Here is a 10,401-nt window from a genome sequence, read left to right on the forward strand (position 1 = left end):
TCCAAACGGGGCTTAATGGCATTAGATCTTTTAATTAAATGTTTTTTTTGAACACTTCAAACCGAGGGGGGTGACTTCCCCACCTGGTTCTTTATTGATTTATAGCACTGTTACATGATTACAGGAGGTTTGTACAGGAGAATTTCGCTCAGTTCTGTGTGGTTACATAGGAAGTATGGTCACCGCATAATCTAGGACTTTTAATTAAATGTTCTCTTGTGTCTTCTAGTAAATAGTTAGTCTAACTAGTTTTTGTGATGATGCCAAGCATAAGCATTGTATTTATGTTGTTTTATTGGATTCTGTTACAGGTGGTGAAAATGACTCTAACTGGGAAGAGTTGAGCAAGTATGAAGGTACTGAATCTCTAAAGCTCCCTCCTTTAGTACTCTGTTTCGTCCATCGTCAAGATTTCCCTAGCAGCCTGAATGATGCCCCAGTCTGCAGGATCAAGGCACACAATGACAATTGAGCTGTTGATTTTGATTGTCCCCTCTAATCCACATCTAGAGCAAAAAAAAAAAAAGACGCCAGATCTGAGTTTATACAAGAAATAAAATAACAATTACTTGCCAATTAAAATATATTCAGGGAACTGACGATTTTCTTTCTCCTAGATGCTCCTGATATGACAAGTGTGTTACTCATGGAACATTTCTCCCAAGCTTCAAATTTTAATATTAAATGAACTGAGCATTAGGTTTGTGCATTCCCCCACCATTATGAAAGGGAGTTGAGTCGCAAGCTGATACCTGACTGCTCAAGCTGCTTGAATCTACTCAAGATTGCAAGTTGCATGGTAAATGTTGAAGTACAGAAAAATTCAGGAAGCGATAGCAGCAAGAAGAAAGTAGGGAAGCAAACTACATACAGCACATCGAAGATTCCTCAATGCATACCATTAATGAAAAGTTTTACAATAATTGCCTTGGAACTAAATTTTCCACAGAAACAAATTAATTCAAGTACCAACCATGAGTGATAAGTGCAATTATAGGCACAATGATCATGCACTCACATACCAGGAAGTATGGGGAAAAACTTCTTGCTGTACAACAAGGCTCCATATCTGTGCTTATATCAATAAGGCAGAAGAAACTTTCTTCCTCTAGGACAGTATAGTATTTTTTTTACTATTCCTGTTTATCTTCACCTCCATCATTGCTGGCATCATCCGCACTTGCTCCATCAGTATTTACAGTTTCAACTTCACCGTCAGCTTTTACAACCTCATCCTTACCATCGCCACTTTCCTTCCATTTCAAAATAACAGGTCTTCCCATAAGTTCCTACATAAAGGACAAAAGATAAGTGTCCTACCTCAGAGGTTTCGTCACTGGTGTGCATGTTTATTGCATCTTGCCTTTGATTTTATAAATAAATGTAAAGGAATAGAGCAGACATGTAACTGTATGATAGCAGATTTGTTGTTGTAAGCCAATGGTAAGGGACTATTCGTCTCGAAAATAGAGAACAAGCAAGGCAACTAACAGCTGCCCCTGAGCCGTGTTATCTTCCATTTGACAGCTTGCCACAATATAAAGGAGGAAACAATAGAGATAATAGCTGATAGGTCAGTTTTATTTGTATCTAGATGAGATATGTGTCAAAGGAGGCATGCTACATCCTCACAAAAAAATAAGGTAATAATATGTAGAATATAAATGAAAAGCATTCACATTAAGCTTGTTGGGTCAAACATCATCGCAGCAGTTGATGTATCAGTGGTTGATCAACATTCTAACTGTAAATTGTAAAACGTAAAAGCAGATGTTTGTATGTAACACCTTTCCATCAAGCTCACTGAGAGCAGCCTCTGCTTCTTCTTTTGTCCCAAAGGAAACAAAACCGTAGCCAGCTGCTTTTCCATTATCGAAGATAATGTTAGCAGAAAGCGGGTTAAAATTTGAGAAGAATTCCTTGACATCGGGAGCTCTCGCTTTCCATGGAAGATTGGAGACGTAAAGCTTGTGCCTCTCCATAACGGTGCCTGGAGGAGGAGGTGGAGCGGGTTTTCTGAAGCTCTTTGAAAACTCCACCTTGATTGAACGCCCCATTACATTCTACAAAACATTGAGCATGCAGAAACTAGTATAAGAGATCCATGGGTGAATTTCTTGAGATAAGAATTTATTTTCTCAACGTAATATCTTATTTGGGACAAAACGCCATCATTTTAATGACAAGTTCATTGAACAAAATATCAATTGCACTTATAAACTGGTCTCATGCTGTCGAAATTTCAATCACGAAAGTGAGATTGCATCACATGTAAGCCTATGTCCACGCGGAGTGCAAGCCGTTAATATCCCGTAAGTTGCTGAAATTGCTGAATGCCTCCGTGGAGGAGAATGCAACAACCATCTTCTACTCGCATCTGCATTTGAACTATGTCTATCTGCTATTGTGGTGATTACAAAATATGCTCATTCGTGAAACTACAGCAAGGTGCAAACTGCAAACGAAACGCGTCGAAGCAACCGTAAACACACTCACATGTGAGTTCAGCTTCTCCACGGCCGCGGCCGCCTCCTCCGCCGTCGACATCGTCACGAACGCGAACCCCCTGTTCCTCCCATCCTTCCCCTTGATCAGCTTCACCAAGCAACCACGAGCGCTGTTCTCAAAAGCTGAATCGCAATTGAAACAAAAAAAAAAATTCAAAAGCGCGCCTCAACGGCTCGCCGGTGCACGCGGCATTGCGCTTTGTGGAATCCGGTGGGCGCGCCCTCACCTCGACGTCCTTGACGGTGCCGCACTGCGCGAAGAGCTCCTCGAGCTCCGGCGCGGGCAGGGACCAGGGCAGGTTGGCCACGTACAGCTTCCGCCGCTTCTCCTGCTCCGCCGCGGGGGCCGCCTGCGCCTCCGGGGGCGAGGAGGCCGCGACGGCGGCGGCAGCGGCTCCCGGGAAGCGGAGGCGGAAGCGGTGCTGGCGGCGAGGGGAGCGGAGCGGGCGCAGAGGAGGGGCAAATTGGGAAACTCGCGGGGCCGGGAGCGCCGCGGCAGGGTGGGGGCTCCGCGCGAGCGGGAGCGCCGCCATTGGGATGGGTCGCGGGGCGGGCGGTTCGGGCTGTTTGATTTCGTTTCGGATAACGTGGTTGTCTGGTTGCAGGCTTGCCGCGCGGTGGATAATGTGAGGCACAGAATTTTTTTGAAACGAAATGTGAGGCACAGAATAGAGATGACGCTGAATCGTTGATCGTCTGTGGACGCCCAGAACATGAACAGTTTCACTAGGCGTCATCCAGGTGCGATTAGGGATGCAAGTCCCATTTTTTTAAAAAGATTATTGGGTCGATCCAAAACTTGATAAAATAAACTAGAATGGCATGTTATGTAATTATTTTAGGAGAAAAAATTAGAATGAGAAACTCAAAAACACCAATAGGTACCCACTTACATCTCTAGATGTGATCGATCGAACTTTTAGCTCGGATTTGACGACACGGTCTACTTTTATTTGTCAGTGTACAAATGACGCCTATAACAAATCAAAGACACATTCAGGGACCCCTTTCCTTCAAAAGAGAAAAGACACATTAACAAACGTTTTCTTTCTTTAAAAAGAACATACATTCAGAAACGTTGAGTTGGAGTAGACTTTTTCCTTTTTCATCTTCAGCCCTTTCTAACAACACAAGTCACACTACAGTTAAGCTACATACGCACAGCAGCAGGTAAGCTCGATTCATGAATCATGAGGTATCCATCAGCTGATATATACACACACCTGCGGATCGGATTCCATCGAGTTCTTGCGAGAAAGAAGGACAGGGAGCTGGACTCCTGGACCTGGACATCTCAAACCAGTCTCCCGTATATTTGTTGGATCTTGTCACGGTGGTCAGATTGTTCACGAGCTCTACTGTTTGAGATTGACGGCGACGGATGATTCTTTCTCAGACAGGGTAATAATGTAGTCAAGTCCTCATCCTACAAGCGCAACACATAAAAATGGAACGTCTAGTCGTCTAGATTTACCGAAAGGCTACGAACAAAGATGACTAGTTGTGCTAAAACTGGTTAAATGAGGTCCAACAAAGTTAGACGCTCTTTTAATTTCTTTTCTTTTCGGGCAATCTATGTTTGCACTTGTAGCAGAATCTCCCATCTTCTCTAAACCACGCTGGCCACTATTTTTGTCAGTTCGTTCTTGCATTGTTTCAATCTGCCACGTACTGACATACTGTACTACCAAGTAGTAGCTACTTGTATTTTTCTAGTAGGAATCGGATGGTGAGGTGAGGTGAGGACACGCGGTTGGGGCCAGTCCACCGCCATGTGCCATCTTCACAGAATAGGAAACTGATTAATGCAGAAACTGGAAGCAATGTGAGCATCTTCTATTCTTCCCTGGTGAACTATGATCTCGCTCTGCAACTATGTATGATAACTGTACATGCTTGGTGAGTTTGTTTTTTTAAAAAAAACAATGACACTATTTGATAGAGATTATGATGATTGCCCTTTGATTCAGGCTTGATCATGTAGGACCCAGACATCATTCAGCCTTTGCTGATTTCTTAAGGAAGGAGCTTCCTGACAAGCCCGGATACCTGGGACCTAGTCCGGCCTAGAACCCTTTCAACGTCTCCCTCCCCTTTTCAACGAAACGCGCACGCACCGGATGACGGGACGGAGAAAAATCTGGCACCACTTGGCCTTCTTTTCTCTCGCAAAAGTCGCCGCTCTACAGAATTTTCTATGCCGAAATCCAGAAGGAGGCGATGAAGAAAAAACTGGCCGGCCGGGCGCCCGTGCCCCGCGAACTCTGCTGCTGCAACGAAAGCGATCCGGTGGCTCGAAATGGATGGGATGTGGCTCGATGACACAGTTTCGCTAGGGTTCGATCTGATCCACTCGAAAGGGCCAGGGGGCACCGGTTCGTGTGCGCGTTGCGCGCTCCCTTTTTCTCGTGCCACGCCGCTCTCGCCGTCGCCGAGATCGCTCGGAATCCATCGCGCCCACACGAGCTTTTCTGCTTTGTTTTGATCGATCGCCCAGCCATGCTGCTGCTCCTGCTACGAAGTTATCGGATCAAAAGAGAGTGATCGATCCCACGACGCGGAGGGCGGAGTGGAGTGGGGCGGGGCAGCACCTGGCCGTGTCACCATACCACTAGCTAGGCAGCAGCTGCTCAATTATCTCGGTGAAATGGAGATGAGGAGCGCGGTGGTGGGCGTGAGAACCCTAGCGCACCCACCCACTCGCCGATTCCCCCAGCGCCGAGTAGTGGAGCAATGCTCGCGAAAGCGCCGCTAGTTGAGCATGAACCATACGCGCCTGGCCACCACCGGGAGGAAGAAATTTGCGATCCTTTCTGAGGAAATCAGGAGCGTTATCTGGCAGGAGGACGTACGCGTCGCGGGGCCCTGGGTTCAGCCATTGTTTGGCGAAATTCCAGGAGGAGTCGAAGGCGGCTGGCTGGCTGGCTCGTACGCCGGCCGAACTCCTCGCCGGAAAGGAACGGAGCAAGTACGGTGGTGGTGCCCCCCCCCCCCCCGGTTGCTTTCGTCGTGGAAAACCACCAGTAGGAACTCCCAAAATATCCCCCCGGACTCGTGACTCGTGGGCGATCCGATCCAATCCACGTCCAAATCTTCTCCGGCCAGTTGATCTGCTAGTAGTAGCAGCAGTATCTACCAGCCATGGCCCATCGCCTATCGGTGGCGCCCAGCGAGCCCCACGGTAATTCCTATTCCAGCGGCAGGTGCCGGCCGGCCGCGGACCGTAGCGGCTGGGGAGGCAAAAAAGAAGTAACCGTCCGATGGGCGCGCCAGCGTCACGGACGGCCGTGCGCGGCGCCAAACCGTGTCCGTACCCCGTCGCGACGGAGGAGAGGCAGGGCCGGGTGGGCTGCGAGTGGCATCAGGCGGCGGCCGAAAGTCGTTGGCGCGCGTGCCAGGGCGTGCGATGCGGGGCAGCGGGGGGGGGGGGGGGGGGGGGGGCGCCGAGTGTGTGGTGGGTGGGTGGCGGCGTCGCCCCCGGCCGGCAGCGTCACGCGCGGGGGCGCGCGGTGGTGGTGGGCGCGGCCGCATTTTCCAGCCACCTCGCCGCGCCGCGCGCGCGCGCGAGTGGGACGGGCACGAACAGGGACGGACGCCGCACTGTGCGGGCGCACGAGGCCACGGCGAGCACGGGCGAGCCGCCGTGCTCTGCTCTCGCACGCCAAGCGCAAGCGGACGCGGCAGCACCCCCTGCTGCCCTGCACGCCACCGCGCCGGCACCCTGTCCGTCCCCCCGGGAGGCCGGCAGGGGGCCAGCATGGCGCGCGCTCCACGTTTCGCCTTTCCCTCGGTGGGGCTATACGGGTTCTTGGAGCTCGGGAGCGCGCACGTGGCGCTGCCAGTGCACTGTGCGCGGAGCGGAGCACCGGGCGGGTGCCCGTCCGTACGACCTCGTGGATCTCGCATTCTCGCCTCTGGATCGAGCCGCCTTTATTGCGTCCAGCCGCCGACTAGAGGGAGGGCCTACCTCCCGCAGAGGAGTTTAAACGGGGGAAGGGGGTTGGACGGCCAGCCTTCTACCATTCCGTATGGGAGGAAGGAACCCGGCCGGTCCGGCGGCGACGGTGGCTACTGGCCACGGTGGCGTCAACGTCGGCGGCGACCGGCCGCTGTCATTGGGCGAGCGGCGGGTCAACCAAGTTATAGGCAGGCGGCATGGCTCAGCTCGCCGTACCCAGCGAGGGACCAGGGCCATGTTTGGTTTATAATGTGAAAATTTTTTCACAAAATGATGAATGCATGAATGAAATATTAAACGAAGTTTATTTACGATTTTTTTCACGGATGAATATAATTTTTCAAGACGAATTTAATGAAAGTTTTTATTAGCTACAGCACATGCTACAGTACCATAATTGTGAAAATTATTTTATAATTAGACTTCATTTAATATTTTTAATTAATAGTCAAATAAACGACCCCCAAACCAAACACGCCCCAGAAAACGCCGGCCGGCACCGATCGATCGATCCCATTGCGCAGATCCGAACGCAAGGCCTGATGCCCTCCGCATTTGCCACCGGAATTGCACCCCCTGCACTGCACGGCCGATTCTAGCATCTGGAGGTGAATGGTACGGGGAAAAAGAGAGGGAGGAGAAAGAAATCACCAAATCAAGCAAGCAAACAAAACATTTTCACAACGAAGGCCATCCAGGAGCAGCATTCTTATCCTTTTTTTCTTATTACACACGAATATGAACACCGGAGCTACACTCCGAACCATTCCCCCATCTGTGACAGTATATATGTATATGTACATCTACCACTACTATATCAAGCACCGGTAAAAAAAAGCTAGAGAAACTTACTCGCTATAGTAAAAGCTTGCAAAACTTACTCCAGTAGCGGCTGATGACGAGAGGGAGGAGAGTAACTGCTACAACAACCTCGTTGCCTTTCGGAGGCTGGCACCAAACTCAAACCGTTGTTACTATAGCACAGTGAAGAGTAAAAACTACCATGAAAGTAACCGCTGCGCCTCACCGCACCGGCCTCCTCGTCCAGAAGCGCAGGCGTGCAATGGGGCCCTTCGTTATTGCTTACTAGCTCCTTTTGGCTGGCTATGGTATGCAGATCGGTCGATCCGACAGCTACCTATGGATGGTATGTAGAGGCGCGTATGCTACAGTGGTGTACCCATGGTTCTTGGCGACGGCGGCATTGGCTTGGCGCTGCTGCTGCTCTAGAAGACTAGAGCTCCACCATGAGGCTGCCGAACGGCGACCGGTGCGGCACACCCTTGCGCCGCTTCCCGGCGCGGAAGCTGTTGGCGGTCGCCGGCGGGGTCGATGGGGTGAAGCTCTGCACCACGCTGCTCTTGTCGCTCCCGCCGCTCGTGCTCGTGGACGAGTCGCCCTCCGAGTCCGACGCCGCCGCGCCGACCTTGTGCTGCGGCCTCTTCTTCCTCTTGATGGCGGAGTGCTTCTTCCGGATGCGGAACTCGCCGGAGGTGCCGACGATCTGCGCGGGGTACCGGAGAAGAACATTACAATGCTGCTGCGAATCGAACATACTACCAAGGGAGATGGGAGCGGCGTAGCGTAGGGCACCTTGCAGCCGAGGGAGCAGAAGCGGAAGGTGTCGAGCAGGCTGCGCTCGCAGACCTCGCAGGTGTTGGTGACGCCCTTGCCGGGCCTCGGCTGCGGGCGCTCGTTCAGGAACACCACGCGCGCGCTGTTGATGATGTACGTCTGCACGCCGGTGATGTCCAGCACCTTCTGAATCTCCGACACCCGGATCACGTCGTGGTAGGAGGACCTCCGTATCTGCGCCCAGAACAAAAGAAGCAGAGCGCGCATCGCCGTCAGCGAGATGCCGCGGCGGATGGAATGGAACAGGCGCATTCGCTGCCTGCCGGTTCAAGGAAGTCAGTTATCCCTGATCCTTGGATTTTTCCCAACGCGTCTAAGGAAAGATTGGCCGTTGCAATCTTGGACGCAACGAACAACGAGTCTAAGCGAAGGAGGAGAGACCGAGAGAAGCGCCTTTGGATGGAAGCTGGCTGCCGTTTCTCTCGAGGGAGAGAAAGGGCCCGGCGCCGGCTGCTCCAATCCGACGGCAAGGAATGCGAGCTCACTTGGATGGCGTGGTGGTCGCGGTGGTAGGCGAGGCACTGGGAGCAGAGCGCGCCGTTCATGCAGTCGAGGCAGTACATGTTGCACTCGCTCTTGTGCGCGTCCGCGTGCAGCTTGCATTGACCGAAGAAGCTCGTGCCCAGCAGCGGCTTGAGCCACGGCGGCCACCGCTGGTTCTCCGCCCCGCCGCACTCCCCTCCTCCCTGCCGCATTCGATCCGGCGCCGCCATTAGCACCAATCCGGCAAAGCGCCGAGGAACAGAGGGAGCAGCCCCCCGAAAAGGCAAGAACAGAGCGCTACAAAAAAAGAAGACGTTACCATGGCGCCGCCTCTGGTGTTGACCCTGAGCGGCGGCGATTCGTCGTCGATTGCCATTTCCGATCCCCAGCCAAAAGCAGCTAGCTGCAGAGCAGGAAGAATGTGGAGGACTGGAAGGCGAGGGAGGGGGGATTTGGAGGGGAGGGGGAGGCGAGCGAGGGAAGACGAGGGAGAGGGAAAAGGCGAGGCTTTGGAAGAAAGAAGTGGGGGGTAGGAAAGCTGTCTTTGTAGACCGGCGGGGGAAAGGAAAGCAAGCGGCGGCAGCGAGAAGTATGGCAGCGCGCCAGCGCCGGTTGAGTGCTAGTGGTGGTAAATTACCAACAGGGAACGATGCTTTGTGTTCGTGTCATGCCAAGCCGGGGTCGAGCTCGTCGTCCTTATCCGCTCCCCCAGCCGGACCCGCGGTGCGCCGCCCGCTTGGCCGCCGCGGCGGACCCGGCCCTTCACTTCACTGCGCCGTGAAAACAATAATCTTTCTTTTCTCCCCCTCACCCTGTCACGCTTCGGGGTCAGGTTCAGGAGACGGAACCTAGTAGTTGTCTCTCCATCAGATCGCTGTTCATCCACCGCGACCCCTCTCTCACGGCGCACCGGGCAGAGACCTCACTGAAGACTGAACAAAGGCCAGTGGCCCAATCCGATCGTGCTGTGCTGTCGCGTGGAATTTTCATCCGGAGCTCTTGCGGTCAATGCCGGGCAACGCCACCATCAGCAGTGACGTCGCCGGCTCCGGTCTAGTCCCGGGCACGGGTCGAGGTCGCATCTGGCTGCTACCAGGACCCAACCCGACCCGGCGTACGTGTCTTCTCGCTTTGGTGGTGTTGCTTTGTTTATTGGCTGGACAGAATACCTGGTGCTTCGTGCGGTTTCTTCGCCACTTGCTCCACCCATGCGGCCGTAGCCTGTAGGAGAGGCGCCCATTCAGGCGGCGGCTAGTGCAGATGTGCCAAAGCACCCAGCCACGATTTTCCTGCGGGGAAAAAAAGTTTACCATCCACTATCCACGGTCCCATTTGCAGTTGCAGTCACGACGCCGGCACCGAGGGGAATTCGCTTCACCAGAGGGAGGAAGGGGAGGGGAGTGGCGAGGCATGCATATGATGGAGGCAGGAGGGATCAGATGCTCGCTTTCACATTCTCCAGCGCGCGCCGTCTCGGATGGAGCTCGCTGTTGGGAGAACCTGTTCACTTGTTCTCGGTCGAGATGCTTCCGTATTGTTCGTGGCGACAAAGACGATCCGTTTTCTTTTCCTTTTCTAATGCGTGCCTAACTTGTTGGTGGCTCGATGACAAAGTAGGCTCTAGCGCAGAAGCAGTACAGTACTACAAGTACTATATGCAGATGTTCAGTAATGACTTGATTGGTCAGTGTAGACGCCTGTAACTAACCAAATGGTCTCTTGCCATAATCATCATTCGGGGCAAGTAATGCAGCAGGAGCAGGTCACAGAGCATAAAATTAAAAAGATGTCATCTTAGTCACCGTGATTAACAAAGAG

General features: G+C 52.5%; 2 protein-coding genes across 4 annotated transcripts; both read right to left on the reverse strand.

Moving 5' to 3' along the window:
• Nucleotides 1-41: 41 nt before the first annotated feature.
• LOC120641611 (28 kDa ribonucleoprotein, chloroplastic-like) lies at nucleotides 42-3,094 on the reverse strand. 3 transcript variants are annotated; one of them, XR_005662313.1, is made up of 5 exons: nucleotides 2,735-3,069; nucleotides 2,497-2,595; nucleotides 1,788-2,063; nucleotides 1,023-1,289; nucleotides 42-441 (listed from the first exon to the last, which is right to left on the reverse strand). XR_005662313.1 is itself a non-coding variant. In XM_039917799.1 (4 exons), exons 1-4 carry the CDS (start codon nucleotides 3,038-3,040, stop codon nucleotides 1,134-1,136), a joined length of 837 nt encoding a protein of 278 aa, XP_039773733.1. In that variant the 5' UTR covers nucleotides 3,041-3,069; the 3' UTR covers nucleotides 869-1,133. The 3 variants fall into 3 exon arrangements, 1 of the variants encoding a protein (XP_039773733.1); XR_005662314.1 differs by having other exon boundaries at nucleotides 250-506; nucleotides 2,735-3,094; XM_039917799.1 differs by lacking the exon at nucleotides 42-441 and having other exon boundaries at nucleotides 869-1,289.
• A 4,026-nt stretch (nucleotides 3,095-7,120) lies between these two features.
• On the reverse strand, nucleotides 7,121-9,247 carry LOC120641612 (protein RGF1 INDUCIBLE TRANSCRIPTION FACTOR 1-like). The gene is made up of 4 exons (XM_039917801.1): nucleotides 8,903-9,247; nucleotides 8,586-8,786; nucleotides 8,059-8,274; nucleotides 7,121-7,969 (listed from the first exon to the last, which is right to left on the reverse strand). Exons 1-4 carry the CDS (start codon nucleotides 8,957-8,959, stop codon nucleotides 7,700-7,702), a joined length of 744 nt encoding a protein of 247 aa, XP_039773735.1. The 5' UTR covers nucleotides 8,960-9,247; the 3' UTR covers nucleotides 7,121-7,699.
• Between the last annotated feature and the right edge of the window lie 1,154 nt (nucleotides 9,248-10,401).

Source organism: Panicum virgatum, chromosome 7K, assembly GCF_016808335.1.
Source record: "Panicum virgatum strain AP13 chromosome 7K, P.virgatum_v5, whole genome shotgun sequence".
Lineage (NCBI taxonomy): Eukaryota > Viridiplantae > Streptophyta > Magnoliopsida > Poales > Poaceae > Panicum > Panicum virgatum.